This window comes from Pelophylax lessonae (assembly GCF_965119305.1).
Source record: "Pelophylax lessonae genome assembly, chromosome: 2".
NCBI lineage: Eukaryota > Metazoa > Chordata > Amphibia > Anura > Ranidae > Pelophylax > Pelophylax lessonae.
In genome coordinates, this window is record NC_138769.1 from 292,761,426 (window position 1) to 292,788,095 (window position 26,670).

Sequence of the window (26,670 nt, forward strand, 5' to 3'; positions counted from 1 at the left end):
GTGGACGTATTCATTCAACCTGTGTAGGTGTGTGTGGATGTATTAATTTCCCATACCGTTGAATGTTTCGATTCTTGAAATGTACGTCCAAGAGTCTTTTAAAAGTTGCCATACTCCCCGCAGTTACTACCATTTGTGGCAGGGAATTCCACAGTCTTGTAGGTCTTACAGTAAAGAACCCCCTGCGTAGCCTGAGGTTAAATCGCTTCTCCTCTAAACTGAATAGTTTTTTTTCTATGCTCAGATCACCATTGATGTATTTGTAAATCGTTATCATGTCCCCTCTCAGGCGTCTCTTCTCCAGGGAGAATAAATCAAGCGCTTCTAAACGCTCTTCGTAATTAAGGTCCTCTAATCCCCTAATATGTTTTGTTGCCCTTCTCTGTACTCTCTCAAGCTCCAACACATCCCTTCTGAGGACTGGCGACCTGAACTGGACAGAATACTCCAGATGTGGTTGGACCAGAGTTTTATAAAGTGGTAGGATTATAGTTTTATCTCTGGAATACATCCCCTTCCTTATGCATGCCAATATTCTGCCGGCTTTGGATTCACAATATTGTAGGTGAACTAATTCTTTAATAAACTAGCTAGTATGACATCACCTTCTATATATAAGGCCTAACCACAGCAAATTGAAAAAAAAAAGAAAATTATAGGACTTAGAAATAAATTCTTAAATGAATCGCTTTATTTTTGTGTTTGATATTCCTGAAATAATGATCATCTTAAGGATCAAAGAATAATTCATCAGACAATAGTAATGGCTATCTTATGCTGCTTGAGCAAAACCCACTCTGTTGTTGCTCATGTCATAGACGGAATAGTACTGCCTCAAAAATACGTCTCCCAGGATCCAGAGAGGCTGGCCGTTCTGTGATGGGAGGTAGGTTTCCTCAACGCTAACAACACAATAACCGTTATTCTAGAAGAAAAAATACATACATATATATTAATTCAAACTTGACAGCAGTATTTCAGATTAAATCATAGAGTCTTCTGTTAAAAGCTCTACTACTGTGCATCATCCCACATGAAGCTATAAGGATAGATAGATAGATAGATAGATAGATAGATAGATAGATAGATAGATAGATAGATAGATAGATAGATAGATAGATAGATAGATAGATAGATAGATAGATAGATAGATAGATAGATAGATAGATAGATAGATAGATAGATAGATAGGTAGGTAGGTAGGTAGATAGATAGATAGATAGATAGATAGATAGATAGATAGATAGATAGATAGATAGATAGATAGATAGATAGATAGATAGATAGATAGATAGATAGATAGATAGATAGATAGATAGATAGATAGATAGATAGATAGATAGATAGATAGATAGATAGATAGATAGATAGATAGATAGATAGATAGATAGATAGATAGATAGATAGATTGACAGAGAAATGATGCCTAGGGGATTTTTAATTTTTAAATTTGCCTAACCTCTTATAACATAGAGGTTAACCTTCTAATAATCAGCCCCCCTCTTCTATGGTGGTGATCTTTCACTCCCAAGTGGTGTCATACCATATAGCACTGGTGAATGGACTTTTATATATGAAATGCATGGACATTTATTATATGAATTATAGACTTTATGCACTTTATTGAATCGTTTGTTGCACGAGACACTTTAGTGGATTATAGGGATTTTGTTTCATAGTACATACAGCACAATATCAGCTACTGTCATTTATGGTTTTTGATGTGTTATAGTACATTAGCACTTTATGTTTCATAGCACAATAGCACTTTTAAAAAAAAAAGAGATACCACTTTATGTTTCATAGCACGATTGCACTTTATTTTAAGAAACAGTACAAAATTGGTTATTGTTTTTGAGATATTGTTTATTATTTCTTTATTCGATAGGACAGCGCACCATTTTTCATAGGTTTTTTGGTTATTTAGTATTCAGATATAATGGTTACAGCAGTCTGGACCTGTGATAGACACCAAGCGCAGTTTGCTTTTCTGTTTTTATTTTGCTGCAATGTATTGCTTACGGCACTGATTGAGCGAAAGAATACCGGCAGGGCAGTTGAACAGAAGTCAGTTGGTAGATCTACTTCTGTTCAACCACAGTGGCCAGGCATGAGTAGAAATTTGGCTGGTCCCTGCTGAATCGATCCATGTATAACCAGCTTGAAGAAAATCTGGTCATACCTGAGTGACTACATTCATTATTACAGAACAAAAATTGGTAACCTTGGCTGTATTGGAAGAAAGGCTATTAAAACAGGGGGATTAGACTCACATTGATCCGACTTGTCAGGCGACTTGTCAGCCTGACAAGTCGCGGTCCGTCACGCTCCCATTGTGTAGTACAGGAGCCGTTCTAATAGGAGCGACATAAGTCGCTCCGACTTAGAAGAAGGGTCCTGTACTACTTTGAGGCGACCTGGAGGCAACTTGCATAGGCATTAATTTTATGAAGTGACCTAGTGTGAACCGAGCCTTAAGGTTCTATGTACACTGTAAAAAAATATACATGCATCCAGGTGTATTTGGGTCTGATTTATGGAAACATACATTTTTTTTGCTGTGGCTAAATGGACAACCTAGACTTTCTGCAGCATCTGAGAAGCATTTAGCCTGGTTTTGTGTGGCTAAAGGTAGCAAAACCCAGGAACATCTAAATAGAGGAAAATGGGATTTGGAATGCAAAAAGGCTGTTTATACTTATCAAATAACTTTTCCCGAGTGTATATGGCCCAGGGCTATTATCAGACTAGCAGCAGCTTACTGTGCGGGGGCTCGGGAGCTATCAGTGTGAGCTCTGGCTGAGTATTTTAGTGCTTCACACTGCCTACTTTTTTATTCTTTTTATACTTAAAGAGGTAGTAAACTACTTAAAATTTGTTTTCTTTTTTTCTTCCCTGCAAAAGTAAATGCATAATGTGCTAGTATGCATCGCATACTAGCACATTATTTGACACTTACCTCCAACAAAGCCCACGATGTCTACGCTCCTGGCCGCATCCATGTTCACCCATCTTCTTCCGGGTCTGCGGCACTGGGCTTTGAAGTAACAGCATGGACGGCTTTTTTTTCAGAGCGCAAGCGCCGATGACGTGATCGGCTGCATGCACTGCAAATATCTCCTAAACGGTGCAAGTTTAAGAGATATTTACAGCACCTATAGGTAAGCCTTAATATAGGCTTACTTATAGGTAAAAGTAATTAAAGTGGGTTTACAACCACTTTAATTTGAAGTATTACATAGTAAACTTTCATTCATGTCCCTGCACAGCAGTTGGGAGCAACGTGCTAAAGTGCAGTGACATATGGTGCCACCCAGTCCATTGCAGACAATTGCAGACATGCTGCAGTTTTCCATACTGCACCGCACCTCACTGTAAATAACACCAGCACTGAGGTTAGAACAGGATACATTTTCAGTCAGTTTCTGACACCTGAGAAACATCTGCTGTGTGTTTACATTTGAAGAATTTCAGGCTGCTAAAATTTCGCTCCATAGGAATTAAACAGGAGAAGAGATGTGATTTTAGCGCTGTGAACTTTGATTAATTTATCCACATTGCTAAAGTTACAGAGGTGAATAAGGGCATGTTTAAACTTCTTTCACTGCTTGTTCAGAATTTGTAAATACTTTACAGTGGATAGTCTGGACACAAGAGAAGTATGGACTTTTAAAATAACAAACATTTATACTCACCTAGGTGGATGCAGCATCGATCCGATGCTGCATATGTTTACAGTCAGCTCTGCAGTGAGAATTGAGTGATCAAACACCCCTAATTGCTCAGTTCTCCCCATCGCTCTGAGCAGAGAGCCGGGACTGTCAGTTTCCGGCTCTCTGATCTGCTCCTGAGCGCTCACTGGAGCATTAGGCTGTGGAGGGGACAGGACTGTTTATACACTTCCCTCGAGATTGAGAATGTGGTAAAATAAAGCTCTATATACAGTAGATATTTATATACATTTTTTTTATTATAATACAGAATATTGTATGCAGTTACAAGTGCCCTTCTTATATAGCAATAGGCTTCAGGGTGTAAGTAAAGTATATTTACTGCACGGCATTGAGGGAGCCAACATCCAGCAAATACTGTTTACTACACCCCATTCTGAGCTTCATTTAAGGTGTGATTTACTATTTACAAACTGTATACTAAGTGACAGAAGTAGCTGGAGACAGAACTGTCAGTTTTTGGAAGATGGCCCAGGTTCTTCTGGGAAAGTGCCCCAGAGCTAAGTGAAAGTGAAACTAAACTCTGGTTACAAAAAAAAAAAAAAATCTATTTAGGTGTGTATTCTTAACTCTTAAAAAATATTTTCTATTGCTCCCAGCCTCCTCCAAAGCCCCAACTTGCTTTTTTTTGTTTTTTGCGATCCGACTTCCTGTTAGAGGGTGACAATGTTTGTTTTCCATGGTCCCCACTATACTGTATGTAGGAACGTAGCCACCATCTATTGCTCCCTCTATGGACTATAGATTGACTATAATGGGATTTATAGTGTGCATAGAGCAGCGCACATGACCATGACAACTAACATGCACTGCTCATTCTAAGGAAATGGAAGTGAGGGTTGAAAGGAAAAGTTCAGGAGCTCATGGAGGATGTTACAATGAGGCAGCAAAACAAAGAAAGTAACAATTTCCTGAATTATAAATTACAGGGCCAATATAAAGTGGATGTATTTTGATTATTGTTGGAAAATAAGGATATTGTTTAGTGTCACTAAACAATAAAAAATAATTTGACAGGTGACATTTTTGAAAGACAAAGCAGTACAATTTTAACCAATTTTATCTGCTGTACAATAAAACAAAAAGTTAGACATTTACAAAGTTTATTTTGGCTATCAATAATTATATGAAAACCAATGTTTCATTACCTGGATTATGTATCCTGAGGGTGGGATAGGGAACTGGACTCCATTGATGGTGAAACTGATTGTTGGTAAGTTCTGTAAATTGTTACAGTTTACTAGGAACTGAAAGACAAAATAATTGATATAAATGTATATTGTTATTATTCAGAAAAAGTTAAATTTTAGCCTATGATCTTTTTTGTCATGTTATATGTATGTATATTATATTTGATTTTTTTTTTTTTAACTGAATGTTCCTTTGCTCTGCTGAATAAGTGATTTACTGTATCTCTCTAGCTTGAGACTTCCCCTGGGGACTTATCTTCTATGTACAAGCTCCAACTTCCTCTTCTCGTGATATTGAAGCTTATGGTCAAAGTCTCTAGTGACAGCTGCAGGAATGATCAATAACTGAGTTGTGTAAGAGTAACACCTCAGATAAATGGCCTACAGCCACTACCAGCAGTAGATGATTAGGTATCTCATGGTTGGTCCCTCTTTGACAGCCACTGCTGCCACTTTGTTTCCTATGATTTCCTTTGATTTATATAAGAATAACCACTGATCACATTCATAGTTATATAGTCATTCAGGTTGACAAAAAAACACAAGTTCAACCAATAGAAAAAATAACTAAAGAACCTCCATATACAAAACCCTATACCTACAGTTGATCTAAAGGAAGGCAAAAAAACCCACCAATAATGCCGGGTCCAATTTGCTCCAGCGGGGGAAAAAACCCTTTCTGATCCCCTGAAGGCAATTGGATATTTCCTGGATCAACAATCTGTGGTATCTCTGTAGGCAGGTTGCTTGTTGTGAGTTAGTTAGTCAGTTTTGGCTGTTCTAAGTCAGGGGGAAGGGGTTAATGTTTTTACCTCCTTTCCCTGGGCTAAGCTTGCAGGCTTTCTGGGGTCCGGCCTCCCATCCTATGTGTTATAAAAGGAAAAAGGGTCCAGGTCCCCAGGGGGCTAGAGTTACAGACGAAGAGAAAGAAGAAGAGGGCCGCTGTGACTTGTTGTCCGCTTTAGGGAACACCGACTTGTCGGGACACCTTTTATCATGGACACTGCCTTTCTGGATTTTCTATTCATGGACTTTGCCCTTAAGGACCTGTGCAGTTATGCTGGGGCAGCCATAATTAGGTTTAGTAAAAGAAAGGATGTTTTGCTCTGTTGTAACTGTCATGCAAAGTTTATAGTAAAGTTGTTTCAACTGCTTTGTGCCTAGTCTGAAGTTATTCAAAGGCATGCATGTTGGTTCTGGTGTATTCCAAAGAACTTGGGTCTGTAAAGCAATATGGGGTATGAGTAACATCACTAAAGTTAAATCGGCAAGTCAAGGAAGAGGAGGTAGTTGCTATGAGTAACTCTACAAGCAACCAGAGGGCACTGAACTAGTGGAGTGGGTGCAGGTACAGCACGTCCCTCCTAATGCATAGAAAATATAGTGTGTAGCATCATGAGATAAACCACTTGTCAGAGGATCTCTTTACTTTAACACGACAAAGCTCATCTCTAAGTCAGGGAACTTTCTAATGTTCAACTTTTCACATGACTACAATCCCTGCCTGGACCCGGGCATTGATGAGCATGCTCTGCGTGAAGTATATCTTCATTAGTGATGGATGAACATCTGATGGGACAGTTTGAGAACACAAACGCGGAAACCCGCTCAAAACTTTGCGAACCGCAGGTTCGCGGCGGGTCCCATTCATTCTAATGGCAGGCGAACATGAAAAACCTCCAGGTCATATTTGCAGCCACAAAATACTTACTAGCTGTGCACACATAGTCCCACAACATGGACACTGACATACCAGAAGTGTTAAGCGAATCTGCCATCAACAAGCATTCTTTTTTTATCTGTGAAATTTCGTCAATTCAGGAGTGCATGAAGGCCATGGAGGAGAGGCAATGCCAGGCTATGAAGCGGGTGCAGGAGATGATCCTGCTATTGAAAAAGTTGCCATAAATTATTTTTTTAAGTTATATAAATCGTTTATACAGTTATGACGTGTATTTTGTTTTTTTGTAATATTGCTCGGTTTTAGTGTAATAGCTCAGCCTAAATCAGCCAAAACTGGCAGCAGCCGGTAAATACATGTCAAATACATATAGGGTCCATTCACACGTCTGTAAAATGGGTCTGCATCTGTTCCACAATTTAGCGGAACGTTTACAGACCCATTGATTTTCAATTCCAGTCTGAAAAATTAGACATTCACAGGATAACGAAGTAAGTGTCAGCCCCAAAAATTAGCCAACAGGCGTTCACCTGACAGCAAAGAACTTTGTATTATGTGGCTGGAGGTACATTAGGCATTCACAGGATACAGAAGAAGGTGTCGGCCATTACAGGCCCCAAAAATTAGCCCACAGGCATTCACCTGATAGCAAAGAACTTTGTATTCTGTGGCTGGTGGTACATTAGGCATTCACAGGATAAATAAGTGTCGGCCATTACAGGCCCCAAAAATTAGCCCACAGGCGTTCACCTGACAGCAAAGAACTTTGTATTCTATGGCTGGAGGTACATTAGGCATTCACAGGATAAATAAGTGTCAGCCATTACAGACCCCAAAAATTAGGAATTCAAAGGACATAAAAGGCCTTTTATGCTGCTGTATTTACCTAAGACAGGGACCATGAATTGTTATGGGTGGTGGCGGATATTTGTGGCCTGTCATGAGGAATTTAAATCAAACATGGTCTACCCCTGCTGAGGAAGTTGTGGATTCGACGTAACGCGTATGGGGGGAGGAGCCTGCACACGCTGTAGCACCCACTATCGCTGTCCATGCCAGTTTATGTGAGTTTTTTTATTGTATTTCTTACCCCAATAAACCAGCTGCTACAGAGAGCACTAGATTGCTGTGTTTATTTTACATATGCACCCAATCGTGATGGTGGAGAGATGATTATGATAACGTGACCATCCTATCCCCTTTACTGTGTCATTTGGCACTGGGGATCTGGCCATTTTACCCCACCAGAAGCACCTTTTTCCAGAGGGAGGACAGGAGGAAGTAACCTACCCCTTACTATTCAGCACCTGTGTGTGCAAAAAGCGGGTTTGGCTCATTAATCCTTGTGAGTCAAACCAGGAGGTGAGCGCCCATCATTACTTTTAATGCACCAAGTCACTTTATAAAATTTTAGCACCAGCACCTGGTCACTGGATATCAGCACATCACGGAAGAAATTAATTAATTTTTTTTTATGGACTTTGCACTATTTTCTGATTTAATTGTCACTTGTGTATTCTAGTGTATCATCATTTGCTATTATCAGCATGAGCACTTTAATATGATAGCAATCATCCATTAAGTTACATCTTACTAATCACGGATATCAGGTTTCTACCAGTAGTGCAGGGGTTCATCACTTCTTAGAGCGTCTACATCGGCCGTTAACCCGATGTAGTCGGACACCTGTCAGTCTAGGCATTCCCTGATGCTGGATCCAGAGGACAGCTGTCGATGGGTCAGAAGTGACCAACACATCTTCAAACCGCTCTCTTCTTGCAGGCGCTGTTGGATTGGTACCTGCAACTGTTTCTCTGTGAGTGGAATTTTCTCACGCAAAAGCAGAATGCAGCATTTCTCGAAGCAAGGCCTGGAAGTGCTGCATTCTGAAAGCCCTCTGTGATGGTGGTAACATTTCCGCCATTTTTTGTTTGTACCGGGGGTCTAAATACGTTGCCACCCAGTACTGGTCCTTGCCCTTTATGCTTTTTATACAGGGGTCCTTCTTAAAACACTGGAGCATGAAAGCCCCTATTTGCACTAAACTGGAAGCGGTGTAGTGGCCTGTCTCCTGCTCATCATCCAGGATAATGTCCTCCTCGTTCTCCTCCCCCCATTCACGGACAACACCGGGGATCCCAGAAAGGTTTAAAGCATGCTCTTCTTGCTCCTGCTCATCTGCCCCGCCACTATCCTCCACTGACTCCTCTTCAGACTCCTGTTGTTGACTTGTCTCAGATGGAGTAGCCCCCTCGGGAATTTATCCAGCACTGCGACTTCCTCATCTTCCTGCTCCTTGACGGCTTGATCAATGACACGACGCAATGCACGCTCCAGAAAGAAGGCTTAAGGTACGATGTCACTGATGGCTGCGACTGACCAGTTTGGTGATCTCATCAAATGGCCGCAGAAGTCTGCATGTGTCGCGCATGAGCAGCCACTGGCGCGGTGAAAAAAAACCAAGCTCCCCAGAACCTGTCCTGCCGCAGAGTTCGTACAGATAGTCGTTAACTGCAGGTTTCTGCTGGAGCAGCCTATCCAGCAGAATCCTATCTGTCAGGCAGTCACAAATAAGACGTCTGACGGGCAGGTTGTGTCGCCGCTGAATGTCAGCAAGGCAAGCCATGGCTGTGTAAGAAATGGCCCAAGATTTTCCTGGCCTGGCGCAAGATGTCCTGGACCCCAGGGTATTTGACAACGAATCGATGCATGACCAAGTTCAGGACGTGTGCCATGCATGGCACCTGTGTCATTTTGCCCTGTTTCAGCGTGCTCAGCAGATTGGCACCGTTGACGCACACCACTTTACCAACTGTCAAATTGAGCGGTGTTAGCCACTGATCTGCCTGTGAACGCAAAGCTGAAAGGAGTGCAGGACCAGTGTGGCTCTTGGCTTCCAGGCACAACAGACGCAGCACAGCATGGCAACATCTCACCTGTCATGTCGAATAGGTTCTGGGGATCTTTGGCGGCGCAGCGGAAGAGACAGTAGCAGCGGAAAAGGAGGAGTCAGCCAAGGAGGAGAGGGAGGATGGAGTAGGAGGAGGAGAAGAAGAGACAGGCCTGCATGTAATCCATGCGGTAAAACCAAATCTACACAGGTGCCTTGGGGTAACATGCTTGACGGCCGTCAGAAGGTTCACCCAGTGGGCAGTAAAAGTTATATACCTTCCCTGCCTGTGTTTGCTAGACCACGTGTCTGTGGTCAGATGTATCTTGGCACCGACACTGTGTGCCAGAGATACATTCACTTGCCGCTGAACGTGGCCATATAGCTCTGGGATGCCCTTCTGCGAGAAATATTTCCTTCCTGGACCTTCCATTGTGGTGTTCCAATGGCCACAAATTTTCAAAAGGCCTCCGAGTCCACCAGTTTATATGGCAGTAGTTGGTGGGCTATCAGTTCCGACAAGCTGGCGGTCAACCAATGGGCAAGAGGGCTATCCGGCGTCATAATTTTTTTACACTCGAACATTTGGGCCACGGAAGCCTGCCTTTTTCCAGAAAAATGTGAGGACGGCATGATGGAAGGTGGAGTGGAGGACAATTGTGAGGAGAGAGGAGAAGGAGAAGAGGCTGGACGGTGAGAGCCTGCAGTGTGACTTTGTGGGTTCTGATGGCGTTGCTCCCACTGGGCTCAGTAATGGGAGTCCAGGTGCCTTCTTAAGGCGGTCATCCCTAGGTGAGTGTTGGGCTTACCGTGACTTATGCGTTGACTGCAAAGGCTGAAAATGGCAACACTATTGTCAGCAGCGAACAGGTTAAAAAAAGCCCACACTGCGGAGTCATGTGCCGGCGTCCTGGGAGCGCCAGATGTGACCGTACATGGTTGATGGCTCGCTCCTGATACATTAGCAGTCTGGTTTGTCCCTCCTGTGCAATGTAAGTTAGGCCTGCTTCTCCTCTCTATCTGCTGGTACATCTCTCCCTCTGAACTCCCCTCCTCTCTTGTGGGCACCCATGTGACGTCCATAGACACGTCATCATCAACGTCACCTTCCCCACCACTAACATTAGAGATCTCGGAGTAGGCAGCAACAGCGGGGACCAACCTCCTTGGGCTGATCTGGGTACTGTCGCCAGACTGCTGAGTGGTGGCTGTTGCTACCTCCTCTTCCTGATCCGATGCCAAGAATGGCTGCACATCGCAAATGTCTTGTGATGGATCGGAAAATAATTCCTATGACTCAAGCGGAGGGTATATGGTGGTGGTGGTGTTGGTGGTGGTGTCTTTGGGGGTGCACACAGAAGAGAGTGAAGAGGGTACAGATAGAGAGGATGAGGAGGGTGCAGAAGAGGAAGGCTGAGTGAGCCACTCAACCAAGTCTGGTGCATCCTTTGACGTAATTGAACGCACCTTCTGCAACTTCCCACTTTCACTCTGGCCTGGTGCTCCTGCCCTACCCCTACCACCCCTGCGGAAGGGCCTGCCTCTTCCTCTGCCTGTCATTTTTTAAATGGCCCTGTGACAAAAGTCTCTAGAGAAGCACAGTATATATGGAAGAAGGTATATAACACCCCGCTTCAATCTGTCGTTTTGGGGGGCCACTGGTCTTTTTTCACTGTGTGTACCAGACGTAACGCAGTGAAAGAGGCAACATTTCTGCAGTACCCAAATACTGTACACTATTATGAAAGAATATTGTTATATAACACCCCGCTTCAATCTGTCGTTTTGGGGGGCCACTGGTCTATCACACCAGTTATAAAAAAAAAATCCAGTAACTTTTGTCACTGTGTGTATCAGAAGTAACGCAGCGAAAGAGGCAAAATTTCTGCAATACCCAAATACACTATTATGAAAGTATATTGTTATATAACACCCTGCTTCAATCTGACATTTTGGGGGGCCACTGGTCTATCACACCAGTTATAAAAAAAAATTTTCAAGTAACTTTTGTCACTGTGTGTAGCAGAGGTAACGCAGCGAAAGAGGAAAAATTTCTGCAGTACCCAAATACACTATTATGAAAGTATATTGTTATATAACACCCCGCATCAATCTGTCGTTTTGGGGGGCCACTGGTATATCACACCAGTTATAATACTTTTTTTCCAGTAACGTTTGTCACTGTGTGTAGCAGAGGGAACGCAGCAAAACAGAAAAACAATTCTGCAGTACCCAAATACACTATTATGAAAGTATATATAACACCCCGCTTCAATCTGTCATTTTTGGGGGGGCGACTGGTATATCACACCAGTTATAATACTTTTTTTCTAATTGCGTTTGTCACTCTTTGTAGTTGTAGTATCGCTGCAGAACCGCTCACCAGTCACAATGCTGCACAATACAAATCCACTATAATATGCTTTCTATATTAGAAAGTATATTATAAGTGTATTACACCCCTATATACTGCACACCAAACAATAGTACACCTATACCAGTCCTTAAAAGGATTTTTGTGGACCTATTAGCAATAGCTAGAGATTTCTGTCACTAACAGTCTGTCCCTGCTCCACACAGCAACCTCTCGCTACATTGACAAAAGACAGAATGTAAAATGGCAGGCAGCTCAGGTCTATTTATAAGGTAGGGGGTATGTTCATGTGCTGAAATGTCTCAATTGGCTGTCCTGTACCACCTGATGTGTCATGGGTCAAAGTTCTTCACAATGTAAAAGAATATGGCGGTCGCGAATATTGCCACATGTTCGCATGTTCAGCGAACAGCGAACGAGCAAAGTTCGCAACAAAACCGACCTCTGGGCGAAACCGCAAGGCTATCTCTAATCTTCATGTGCACGGGCACAGGAGACCCACATAACCATTACCTATAAATGTTAATATCCAGTTATACAGCATTTTGTGCATTTGAGAATGCATCCAGCTCTTTTTAAAAACAATCTACTAACTTGGGCTGACCAATTTATTGGAGGAGTCTATTTCACAGTTTCACTCTTTGAAAAAGCCTTTCCTTATGTGATGGTTATATCTCTTTTTATATTTTTTTTCCTCAAGACCTAAAGAGTGACACTTGTCCATTGTAATGATGTTAAAGTGAGTAACTGCATCAAGTTCACTGTATGAACCATGTATTTATTTATATGGGGTGACCATATTCCTCCTTAAAGTGTTTGTAAAGTTTTTTAATTAAAGTAATTGCAAATTCTTGTTTTTTTCTTTATTTTTTTAAATAACAAACATGATATACTTACCTGCCCTGTGAAGTGGTTTTGCACAGAGCAGCTTGGATCCTCCTCTTCTCGGGTCCCTCTTCAGATCTCCTGGCCCCTCCCTCCTGTCCAGTGCCCCCATAGCAAGCAGCTTGCTATGGGGGCACCTGAGCCGAGCTGCAGCTCTGTGCGTCCTATCAGACACAGACCTGTAGTTCAGCCCCCCCCCCCCCTCTTGATTAACTAACTGAGTTTGATTGACAGCTGCAGGAGCCAAAAGCGCCGAGGCTGTGTCTCGGCCAGTCAGGAGGGAGAGTCAGGGATGGCCGAAGGACTTGTTAATATCGCTGGATAGAGATTGGGGTCAGGTAAGTATTAGGGGAGCTGAGGGGGGCTTCTACACACAGAAGGCTTTTTTTCTTAACGCATTAAAATTCATTAAGATAAAAAAAGTTCTGCCTTTTCAACTCCTTTAACTACTTGCCTACTGTGCACTTAAACCCCCTTCCCATCCAGACCAATTTTTAGCTTTCAGCGCTCTCACACTTTGACTGACAATTGCGCGGTCATGCTACACTGTACCCATATGAAATTTTTATCATTTTTTTCACACAAATAGAGCTTTCTTTTGGTGGTATGTAATCATCTCTGGGTTTTTTATTTTTTACAAGAAAAAAGAAAAAAGACAGAAAATTTTGAAAAAAAAAAATGTTTTCTTATTTTCTGCGAATAAATTTAGAAAATAAATTTTTCTCCTTCACTGATGTGCGCTGATGAGGCGGCACTGATGGGCACTGATGAGGTGGCACTTATGGGCACTGATGAGGTGGCACTTATGGGCACTGATGAGGAGGTACTAATATGCTGCACTGATGAGCACTGATAGGCGGCACTGATAGGCGGCACTGAGAGGCGGCATTGATGAGCACTGATAGGCGGCACTGATAGGCGGCACTGCTGGGCACTGAGAGGTGGCACTGCTGGGCACTGAGAGGCGGCACTGACGGGCGGCACTGATGGGCACTGATAGGCGGCACTGATGGGCACTGGCGGATGGCACTGATGGACACTGACGGGTGGCACTGATGAGCACTGATGGGCGGCACTGATGAGCACTGATGGGCAGCACCATCAGTGCCCACACTCAGTGCCCATAGTTCTGCCAGTCAGTGCTCATCAGTGCCTAGATGAGCAGGCACTGATGGGCACTGACTGACAGCACTATGGGCACTGATTGTGGGCATTGATGGGGGACACAGATTTTCCCCGATGTGCACTCGCGGGAGCGCGCAGGGAGACTGCTTCTGGGAGGCCGTTTAAAAACGGCCTCCCGAAAATTCAAGTCCGCGCTGCAGCCGTATATAGGCTGTAGCGCGGATGGGAAGAAGTTAAACTAACATGTTATACTTCCCTGCTCTGTGCAATGGTATTGCAGAGTGGCCCCCGAAACGTCTCTTCTGGTGGCCCCCGCATGTGATGTCTGCTCCTCCTCTTCTCTATCTGCTTTATAGCAAATGCCAGGTTGTGTTTATTGACACACACAGTGTGGCTCGGCTCTGCCCCCTGCTCTCACCTCACAAGATTTGATTGACAGCAGGAGGGGCCAATTCCCCTGCTCTCACTGACTGGTGTGAGGAGAGAAAGAGCGACCAGTGCTGCTGCTCTGGAGCATAGCACTGGATCGAGATCAGGCTCAGGTAAGTATTTGGGGGAGCTGGAAATGAAAGTATTTTTTACCTTATTCCAGAGAATACATTAAGGTTAAAAAAAACCTTTAGCCTTTACAACAATTTTAATTGCCACTTTTTAAGGGAGCATAAATTTGGTTTAGCTAATCTTTACACATGGTTGCCCAATAAATACTGCACTGAGGTTTGCTTGTAAGTTGGTGACATCCTGTAATGACATTATTTCGCTTTATAGCTTGGTGTCATCTGCATACACTGAAATTGTACTTTTAATCCCAAACTCTAGATAATTTATAAAAAGGTTAAATAGTAAGGTTTCCAATTCTGAACCTTGGGGTATATCATGTATAAACTTCATTATAAGAATCATTAATCACTACTTTTCTATCCATTTACAAACTGAATTTTCCGAGCCTGTAACCTTTAATGTATACATTAGCCATGTGTGGGAAACTGTGTTGAACACTTTTGCAAAATCCAAGTATACTATATCCACACTTTTTGCTTTGGTCTGATGACAATTTCTGCTTTGTTTGACTATTGCTTATAATATTGTTTTCTATTATAGGTGCCACATTGGTCTTGCACCTATCATGTGGTATCAAGTAAATTTTTAAAGAATCTGTAAAAATCTTATATAAACTCACCTGTCCATTCTGGCCTTGCTGGGCTCCCATGTACTGCAACAGAGTACCCATATACTGTTGAGGGATTGTCAGAGGAGACGTTCCAGTATCTACAATTGCCTGGCAACCTTGGCTGCACCATCCTGTTGCTTGTCCATTGACTGAGAAGCTGTGTGGTACATTGATAACATATAAGGCTTAATAGTATGGATTAACAACTGAATGAACCATAATTAAAAACAAGACGGTATGGTTACCCTGGTGTTTACACTGATAAAAAGCTGTTCGTCCAAAAAATTGAAATAATAAGACTGGCCATATTTAATTGAAAAGAAGACAATTTAGAGGTCATCTAATAAAAATATAAACATGTATCTAAAACATGTATAAAAACAGAACTGAGCAACTATTCCAGTGCCAGTCTACAAGGAGTTAAATATGTGTGATCACTGTTTTCTCTGAATCCATTTAAGTTTTATCAGGTGTTGAACCCCGAGGAAGGTAGAGTGGTTTGGCCCCTGAACTATGTTGGCTGTTTTTATATGGCCTGTTTATCAATAGTTACAATTATTTGGACTTTTTTTTTTTATCTGTTTATTAGACTAGTGCTTTCTGTTTTTCCATAGTTTGAGCAACCATGGGAACTCATTCAGGGGAGTCTTGTTATGTGAGAGTTTGTTTGAAGCTTTCCTTCAACTGACTGCACGTACAAGTTTGAAAATTCCCCAGCACCTCTTTAAATGTAACTCTTTGCAACCTGGCCTGGGAGAAATGACAGGAGTAAGCTAATTGGTTGCTTTGGTGTTAAGAAATGTTCTTGTTAGCACACCTTCCAGAAATAAGCTCATCTGTAGCCGTGGTAAGCAGCAGTGTAAAAGCCTTGCACACTTATTTGTTGAAACTGCTCATGTAGTTTTAAAATATATAACAATTATAATATAATTTTATGTTTTTTAGAAAAAATAAAATAAAAGCTATTGATGTCAAATATGTAAACAATTAATTAATAGTTACTGAATTATTTTTGTAAAGGTTGGCCTTATAATAAAAATTGTTATAATATTGGCAATATCAGGGCTTTTTTTCTCAGGAACTCCCCCTCCCCAGCCAACTTTCCGCTCTGAAACCTGTCGTTCTGGAGGGAGAGAAGTAAATCTGCGTATTGCTCAGGCCCAAGAGGCACAGAATACTGCACTTAGGAGCGCATAACACACAGGGCTCAGGAAAGCGTACTCTGCAGTGATGAGGTCTGTGTATCGCACAGGGCACAGAAAAAATTTAGCACAATGGACAGTACTTACAGTACATACTGTACCTCCCCCAATGTAACCATCTATTGCTCACCTCTATACCCCCCATTCACAGCTCACCTCTGCAGCCCTTGTCCACAGCTCACCTATGCTCCCCATCCACAGTTCACCTCTTCTTCCCCCCATCCATAGCTCACATCTTCTTCCTCCCATCCGCAGGTCACCTCTTCTTCTCTCCATCCGCAGCTCATCACTTTTTCCCCCCGTCCGCAACTCACCACTTCTTCTCCCCGTCTGCAGCTCACCACTTCTTCCCCCCATCTGCAGCTTACTACTTCTTCCCCCATCCACAGCTCACCACTTCTTTCCACTGCCCACAGCTCTTCTTCCCCTCATCTGCAGCTTATTACTTCTTCTCCCCGTCCGAAGCTTACCACTTCTTACACCCGTCCACAGCTTACCACTTCTTTCCCTCATCCGCAGCTTACTACTTCTTTCCCCCTGTCTGCAGTTTACTACTTCTTTCCCCCATCCGCAGCTTACCACTCCTTCCCCCCATCCGCAGCTCACCACTTCTCTCCCCGCCACCCCCCTCTGCAGCACACCTCTTCTTCCTCCCCTCGGCAGCACACCTCTGTACCTCCGCCCAGAGCTCAATTCTGCACCCCGTGTCCACAGTTCAACTTAGGAACCCCAACAACTCACCATTGTACCCCCTTTCAACAACTCAACTCTGCACCTCCACCTTCCCCCCTATCCACAGCTTACATCCACAGTCCACAACTACAGCTTGTCTCCACCCCCTTCCACATTTCACTTCTGCACCCCCATCTACAGATTACCCCAGTCCACAGCTTTCATCTCTTCAACCCTCCAACTTTCACTTCTTCACCCCCTGCCAGCTCTAAACAACCTGCTAACCCCCCTTGCCAGCTCTTTCCATTATACCACCAGCCCCCCCCCCCACTACTCATCTTTCACTTTGCACAACCTCTCCTCTTTTACAGCTCTTGCCTCTTCTCACAAGCTTGTTTGGTTCACAGTTGTCACCTCCCTTCTCCCTTTCCCTCCACAGCTTTCGCTCATCACCTCTCAAAAGCTTAATAGTGGTGCAGCTGCCAATGGTCTGTTAAGAGTGCCTGGGCTTTTTTTTCCCAACACAGTGCAGTTACCACCTGTCAGACCTGTGTAGCACAGAGCCAAGGAGGAGTTTTAGAACACTTCACCCGGCTCTGAGCTACACAGGTCTGACAGGCGGGACGGGAGACACCTCTTGAAGCACCCGAGGAATAAAAGAAATGCAGCAGTCATGGCGTGGGGACTCAAGGCACCCACTGACATATGCACTACTCTACACATAGGACACAGAAGTTGGTGGAGGAAGAGAGTAGTGCAAAAACTTCCTCTACCGCCGTCTGTGTTCAGTGACAGGATGGAGAGGATGGGGCTGTCAGAGGTGGCGAAACGCCGTTCTGGCAGAAAAAAAAATGCTAATAAAAGCCAAAAATGATAAATTACTTACGCATCAACACCAATTTGCCAGTAAACTTCTTGTGTGACTGGAGCCCATTGGATCTGCCCAGAATACAAGCTGTTATCAACCCCACCGAAAATCACCTCACCAGACTGACTAAACAGAGGAGAAAAACAAAAAACATTTCAATAAATATTGCATGATGTAATGTAAAATATGTAGCCTGCTCTCTTTTAACTATAAATTATTCGATTAAACTCATCTAGCTGAGTCTCATTCAATACTATAATAATATTTTTGTGTTCTGATTTCTATCACAGATATTCCAGAGACCTAAATAATGGTGACTTGAGTAGAGTAGCCCAGCTACAGGTGATTGCCGCAGGGTTAGTATTGAATAGACCAAAAAAGTACAGTACAGTTACTATGATAGTAGCACCAATCACACAGAAACCACTCATAGTCAAAATGTTTTAATATACTGTAAATCTTGAATGATCAGTGACTTATTTAATATGTTGTATTAGGAAAGCATGCCATTTCATGTGTGCTGCAGCTATATTATTCACCTGTTCATATAGACGCTGAACATAGGATAATTAAGCAGGTTCTGTTGCAACATTCCTTGCATTGCAGTGGTGGCACCTCCTGCAGACATGGCAGGATAAGCCATTCCAAAAATGCCATCAAACTTTGAATAGTAGAAACTGCTGCCACTCTCTGAGTAAGTCAATCCAAATTCCTGGTTTGTGAGCGTTAGTCCTTGAACCTGTGTTGTCAAATAAGTGTTATTAAAAAGCATTTGTGCATATTTACATTTCGCAATTTACATAGAGCAAGTACAACTGCTGAACCTTTCAAAATTATACTAGTTTATGCAGAAGATATCAAAGGATACCTGAACTGAGGCTACAAATGTGTACAACTAAACCCTCTGTTTTTACCATAAATTGTCAGACAGGGTCAATTTAGTTTTTTTTTTTTTTTGTTTTGTTTTTTTGTGCTGGGAAATATTTATTTGTTTGTGATGTGCATTGCCCTTCCATGTGCACCCTACTGCAAAGGTTAGTTATAAATTGGGGTGGTTGCCATCTTTGTGTAAAGCTTGCATGTTGGATTTAGATACATTGGATATCTTCAGCTTCTATTGTGCTCTTGCTCAGTGTTCAATGTGTCCCTGTGCCTTTAACCTCGTCCCACGAACGTGGTGCATATATGCAACCTCTTGGGGGGTGGGTTTTAACCCTATGTAAAAACTTTTCTGTCCTGGGAGTGTGCAGGGCACACCGGCAGGGTCCTGAAAGCTACCAATGCATACTAGCGATCAGGAGCTTTCCGATCATGTGACTTCTGTGACAATTAATCACAGTGGTCACATGACCCCAATGCCTACTTCTGCCTCCCCGCATTTAGAAGCTCTTAAAGGGACAGGAGGTGGCGGCGGAAGGGGTTAGGGAGGAGTAGGCTTGCTCCAAGCAATACAAATATATAGGGATCAAAGGGGCGCTTCTGTGGGAGCAATCAGGCCTTTCAGCATACTATGTTAGCCTCCTGTGTGGGTAAATGAGGGCCGCTCTTTCAGAGAGCAGAAGCACGTTCCAAAAGGTACATGAAAAGGAAAGAGGAAGGCCCCGCTGAGTACAGTGTAAACCATTTATTGAAATACAATTGAGAATCACTTACACAATAATTCATGAGAGCAGGCATGGTGGGACATCACAAAGTAGGCTCCAGGACTCCCTACAGGCTCCTTTTCCCAGAAGCCATTCAGCAGCATGGGGGGAATGGAAAGAAGAGACGTGAAGCACTACAGGGAAGGTCCCAAGCCGAGGTCACAGTGGAACACACGCCTCGCTCATGGACCGCAGGAACATGGTGACGTCATGGGGTGGTAACGCATTCCAGAGCATGCGCAGTACCGCTCCTTCGTCAGACTGATCGGTCCACGTTCCTGCAGTCCATGAGCAAGGGGTGCATCCCACCACGACCTCGGCTCGGGACCTTCCCCGTAGTGCTCCACATCTCTTCTTTCCATCCCCCCACACTGCTGGACAGGAGCCTGTAGGGAGTCCTGGAACGAACTTTGTGATGTCCCACCATGCCTGCTCTCACAAATTATTGTGTAAGTGATTCTTAATTGTATCTCAATAAATGGTTTACACTGAACTCAGAGGCGCCTTACTCTTTACTTTTCTTGCTCCAAGCAAACCTGGCCTTAATTTATCCACTGCTATATATGCTCCAACTTGGAGACTCTCAAAAATATAGAGTTAGGACCACAGTATGGCATAAGCACTGCGGCTTCCACTTTTATTTTCGAATGTGTGCAATGAAACCCTATGTTTGTTTTTAATGTGAATTGGTAAACAGGACTTTTTTTTTTTGCAAGCTGACTGGTAAGTGTGCTGGGGAATTTTGGCTTGTTTGCGATGTGCAATGCCTTTCCATGTGCAACTTACTGCAAAAGTTAGTTATAAATTGGGGTGGTTGCCATCTTTTTTATAGCTTGTGCTCTGAGGGTACATGTAGACTGTCCTTGCAGACCCCTTATTCTAAAATTATAATAGCCTGGTTTCGTTGGGGGGGGGGGGGGGGTGGGACCCAACAGACCCAACAGCTTCAATACTCTTTTATTTTGCTGAATAATTAAAAGACAAGAATTCTGGCCCTAATTTTTTTTGATTTGCATGCTTTGTTCCAGATCAGTGATTTAAAGTAATGAAGTTAGAAACCTCAAAGTATCTAGCATTTTTAGAAGAAGGTCAGCAATGCCTGCCTACAAGTTTTTGTCAGTACATATGCATTTTAATATTAACCTTTAATATCAGTTTACTTACAGCCACAGTGTCATAACCAAAGATACCACTGACGCTACCACTGCCATAGGACATAGTAAATTGCTGGCCATTGGAGGTATAAGTGGAGGACTGGCTGGGATTAAACATATTGTGGTTGCCTGCATAAAAGTAAATAAAGAAAACATTAAGTTTTGATGCTATTTATTAGAAACAACTCCCTTAAAATGTTTTAAGATGGTTAATTTATGAATTATAGAGGAACTCCAAACAAACATCTAAATTCACAGATGAAACAAGCCTACTGATTGGAAAGTGAAGCAACATTCTGATAAGGGAATCCTTCTGTTCACTTCACTCTGATCTCTCCTTTGTCAGCATATTTGCTGACAGCTTATCTAATTGGCTTCCAGTGGTGCCCCTCTCTGACCCAGTCTGAATACTTATGCATAGGGGATAATGTAAAAATTATTAATACTATTGCAGTATGTTTTTTCAAAACAAAAATATATTTTCTCCTGGCTAAACGTCTGTTGTGAAACAAGCACACTTTTGCTAATATTAAGAAAATAAAAGAAGTTCAATAATAATTAGAGTATTAGTTACATACAGTATAGGTTTGTTACATATAACTGTCTCTGTATATATATATATATATATATATATATATATATATATATATATATATATATATATATATATATATATTACTGTGTCTGTATGTCAATTCATTTTTAGGCATTTTAGATCTTATCTAAAAAGGACAATAATCCCAACCTATGGTATCTATGTATATTACCATAAAGAAAAATTAATATGTGGGTTTTTGGATGGTCTTAGGCATTCGTACAGTTGTCTTGATTAATTCCCACAATTTGTGTAATATGTTTACTTTCTATGATCATCAGCTCCATCTAGTGGCCAAAATGCAGCTATTTCCTGAAATATAAGCCAATTGGGAAAATACTGAGCTATAGCCAATAGATGGTGTTAATCATCATACACAATTATGGGGATTCTTTTTAGAAGTTATAAAGATGTTAAATAAACCAGTAGGCCAAGAGTTGCCTAAACACTTTAAAATGAGCTCTACTTTTTTTTTTTTTACAAAACTACTCTCTCAATCAACATTAACTGTTAACCACTTGCCGACCGCAGCATGACTATTTACTGCGGCAGTCAGCCCCCTTCAGCCAAAACGACATAGGGCTACGTCGCTCGCCCACGAGCCTCTAGGGGGTGAGCGAGCGCCGCCAGAGGCGTGCTCCCGCCCCCGTTCGTTCACTAACATCCCCGTGCGAGTGACCGGCGGCTCCGCTGTCCGCCGGTCACTTGCGATCTCCCGCTGGAGAGGGAGAAAGGCAGGCGGCTAATGTAAATAAAGCCGCCTGTCATTCTCTGGTGTAACTGCAGTGATCATATGATCCTGCTATGTAGGATCGTATGTCTCTGTGGTTACATTACAAGCCACGCCCCCCCCCACAGTTAGAATCACGCCCCTAGGGATACATTTAACCCACTGATCACCAATAAAGTTAACCCCTTCCCTGCCAGTGTCATTTTTACAGTAACAGTGCATATTTATAGCACTGATTACTGTAGTAATGTCACTGGTACCCCCAAAAGTGTCAAAAATGTCAGTCAAGGGTCCGATCTGTCCGCCGCAATGTCGCAGTCCCGCAAAAAAAATTGCAGATCACCGCCATTACTAGTAAAAAAAAAAACAATAAAAATGACATAAATCTTTCCCCTAGTTAGTAGACGCAATAACTTTTGCGCAAACCAATCAAAATATGCTTATTGTGATTTTTTTTACCATATATATGTAGCAGAAAACAAATTGGCCTAAAATGTTAAAAAAATTTGATCTTTACATTTTTTTGGGGGGAATTTCATATAAATAAATTAGAAAAATCTTATTTTTTCAAAATTGTTGCTCTTTTTTTGTTTATAGCGCAAAAAGTAAAAATCGCACAGGTGATCAAATACCACCAAAAGAAAGCTCTGTATGTGGGAAAAAAAGGACATCAATTTAATTAGGGTACAGCGCCGCATGACTGCGCAATTGTGCGTTAAATTCATGCAGTGCCGAATCGCAAAATAGGCCCTGGTCTTTGTGCAGCCAAATCCTCCGGGGCTTAAGTGGTTAATATATAGTAAAGTATCATGCTTGCTAGAGCTTAATTTTATACATACAACATAAATCATCATTTGTAAATTATCATGAAATAATAGTATAGACCTCACTGCAAAAGTAGGTAAAGGAAAGCAATTACAAATATTTTATTAGTTGTTTGTTTTAGAACAATGCTTGTTTCATAACTGAAAATGTTTTTAAGAAGACATTGGAGAGCAAAAGAGCACAAATGTTGTTTGTTTTGTTATGGGGCCCAAGTGCATGTAGCTACTATCCTAGAAGGTAGCAGAGGTTGTTTACAAAACTGATCATTTCTTTTAACTTAACATATTGCATATATGTACAGTATTTCATATATGGTATTTTATATATGGTTTTGCGGAGAACAGTCAGAGTCCTGTGAAACCAACTTTGAAGCTATGGGGAAAAACACCAAATACACCTTTCTGATAAATTGTACTTAGGGGAAATGCCAGCCTGATATCCACAGCATCAAGGGGGTTGAGCCACTAGTGCATGTAATAATAGAACTACTGTTTGATTTCCAAGCCCCTCAGAAGACTAAAACTGTACTGGCTATCTTCATTTTACAATAGGAAATGCAAGCTGCATTACAGGTTTATGAAATTTAGGAAGCAGAATATCCTATGGTCTTTTTTATTGGGTTCAATAGTATTTTTTTATATTTTTTAATTTTTTATTATGCACTTTACTCACTGCAAGCAGAACTTTGACAGTTGACAGATGGAACCCAGAGGTTGGATGATCCAGTATCAAACAGAACCAGGAAGTTTTGGGGTGGTGTTCCTATGCTGATCTGTCCATAGTAATATGTCTAAAGATAAAAATAATTTGTAATAAAATCCTTTTTAAATATTCAGTATGTGTGATCTGCTAATAAGCATTTTACTGTACATAAACAAAGAGAACTTACATCCATATACATTGGCTCATAAGCTACAGCAAAATCAAATTTTTGATTGAAGTTGTACTTAAGTGCAGGGTCTCTTTTGTGTGTCTTCATATATTCATCCAGGACTCCTTTTTCCCGCATGACTTCTCGAGCTGACTTGTATCTTTTTAGAGGGACCCTAAAAGAAACAGTTGTGAGTTGCTTAGTGTTGTATTTTCAAATTTTCAAATTTTCAAAAAAAAAATCAATTTTTTTTAAATATGTAAAATATTAGTATTTTTGCTGTCTGCTTTTTGTTAAAATTTTTACTCATATCAAAGATATACATATATTACAATTAAAATACGAAAAAGGTCCTTGTAGTAGGACTGTATTTAAAATAATAACTAATCCTGAGACAGTGCTTAGAGCAGTTGGGTAAAAGAGCCTCAAAATTTGCAGTGAGCATTACTTAGTTTGTTTCCCTCTTCTGTTCATTTGTTGCCATTGTTACTACATTCTGAAAAGTATCTATGGTAAGAGAGAGAGTGTATACAGAGAATGTAATAGGGCGTCAGTAAACTCACAATACAGAAGTTCAAGTAGGATTATACAATCTCTCCTTTTCTTTTTCTCTATCCAGTTAAAGACACTAACTGAAAATGTAAAGCAGACCTCATACAATCTCCAATAGCACAATCTAGCATAGGCAGTAAAATATACATGATAGAAAAGGGAAAGTGTGTACAAAAGGGAGTATTCTTTTAGGTGTGCCTAAGGCAGCATGACTTTTAAACCCTTAACGACAAGTGTACACATATGTGGCCTCACAAAAGTGGTTCTTCTTCCATGGGGCCGTATATGTGCACCACTGTTCTTGTGCTGAGAGCGCACTCCCAGCACAAAGATCGAACTCTCATTGAAAGCCCAGAGTCTTGTAGAAACGATCGAGAACAAGGATTCCCAGTACCCAATCACCTGATTGTTGTGATAGTCTCTGAATGGTTATCACAGTGATCAGTCAATGTAAAGCTTGCACCAGTGGGTTCCCCCCCCCCCCCTATTAAATGGAGAAAAGGATACATTGTATCTTTTTTCCCTTGCTAGAGGAGAAAACTAAATAAAAGAAGTGCCAAGGCTGCGACAGACACTTTCCTTTCCCCCATGTGACAATAAAGCATGTTTTATTGTCACATGGGGGAAAGGAGTATATGACGCGGTCTTGATCCCTACAGTTTTGTTTGGGGCTTAAGAGTGGTATTAAGGGATCTGGAACCAGTGTGGGTTCCCATTGGGTCTTGGCGACAATTATAGCCCTTTGTGGAGTTGCCCCTCTTTATACCAGTGCCTGCCTTCGGCGATGTATTTCAGATTGGACTTGCTGACTTGCTGACCTGACCCCCCTTTTTTTGCTAACCACATATTCAATCTTTTGCATTGATATACCAGCTCACAATAAGTGGTCTCCTGATGAAGCTATCAAAGCGAAATGTGTAGAGATTTTATTCTCCTTCTGTTAGTTTTCAAGTACAAACCCATTTTAAAGACTGAGAATGCATGTTATATCAGTCTCCTTAGACTTTATTTAAAAAAATTGCAGTATAATAAACATTTTATTCAGTAACATACCGTATTTGCCGGCGTATAAGATGACTGGGCGTATAAGACGATCCCCCTAATTTTCAATTTAAAACATAGGTTTTGGGCTATACTCGCTGTATAAGACTACCCCCCTTCCGAGGCAGGTAGGTAAGTAGGTGTAATCTCTCAAATACCTCCAAGGGGAGTAAGTAGGCGTAATCTCTCAAAGCGCTGGCTGGATGTGCCCTATTAATCTCCAAGGTACTGTAAGTACCGTAAATGTATGGTAATCTCTCATATATTTCCAATGTACTGTAAGAAAGTATTAGATGTAATCTCTCAAAGCGCTGGCTGTCTGTGCCCTATTAATCTCCAAGGTACCGTAAGTACTGTAAATGTAATCTCTCATATATCTCCAAGGTACCGTAGATGTTATCTCTCAAGGTGCTGGCTGTGCGGCCAGCACCTTGAGAGATTACATCTACCGGTAATACTTACTTACATTACCTTGGAGATATATGAGAGATTACATTTACGGTACTTACGGTACCTTGGAAATTAATGGGGCACAGACAGCCAGCGCTTTACTTACCTTGGAGATTTTTATACCCGTCGTATAAGATGACCCCATTTTGGGGGGATTTTTTTTAGGTTAAAGAGTCATCTTATACGCCGGAATATACGGTACTTTTTTAATGATATTTTTTTCTATAGCGGGCACTTTTACACTATTCCAAGCTAAAAGCCCAGCATAATTGGAAAGTCTGGTCAAGCAACATTACTTGTCTGTACCTCCTCCTCTCCCTTCTCTCATATACCCTTCTATGTAACCATTTTACTTTAAAGGGGACAGATTTTAAGGCTAGCCATATATGTTAAAATGTTAGCATTAGTAGATTCCCTCAGCCATGCTGAATCTCCTTTGCTGGCTATTGTGTTCTACCACCAACTGCTCCTGCGGCTGTCAGAATACCCGAACAATGATCTCATTGGCTGCTTTAAATGTTCAGCCAGGCATTTTCTTCCATTTTCTCAGCAAAAAAAATCATAGATTTAAGCTCCTTAAATGTATTTACTCAGTGCAGAAACAATGGAAACAATGGAAAAACTAGAAACAATGGAAACAATGCAAGTAGAAGAGCCGGATGATTGTGTATAGAGTGTATAGGAGCAGAGTGTCTTGCCACTTGTTGTACCAAATACAATACATATAATAAATCATACACCTGCTTGGCCATTCACAAATAAATGCATTATCATTCAAGTGACTATAGCTGAAATATGACACACTTTTTGTCATCAATCATTATTACCCTTTACCAATAAATTCAAACAATAAAATAAAACACACTGAAATGTATATTATAGTGAGTGAAAATATGCCCTCTTTGGCTAGCATAAGGCATTCTCTGTTCATGCTAAGGGAAAGTTCTATATGGGTGGGACTCACCTTACCAGCCCCTCTGACAGCTGAAGGCATATAAACGTGAACACCACCCACTTCAT

At 41.7% G+C, this 26,670-nt stretch overlaps 1 protein-coding gene across 1 annotated transcript; it reads right to left on the reverse strand.

Moving 5' to 3' along the window:
- Nucleotides 1–772: 772 nt before the first annotated feature.
- On the reverse strand, nt 773–26,670 carry LOC309547698 (gastricsin-like; the record flags this gene model as incomplete). The annotated part of the gene is made up of 9 exons (XM_082247626.1): nt 773–925; nt 4,880–4,978; nt 15,057–15,204; nt 17,808–17,915; nt 18,329–18,528; nt 20,597–20,715; nt 23,409–23,526; nt 23,626–23,782; nt 26,615–26,670. 9 exons carry the CDS (start codon nt 26,668–26,670, stop codon nt 773–775), a joined length of 1,158 nt encoding a protein of 385 aa, XP_082103752.1.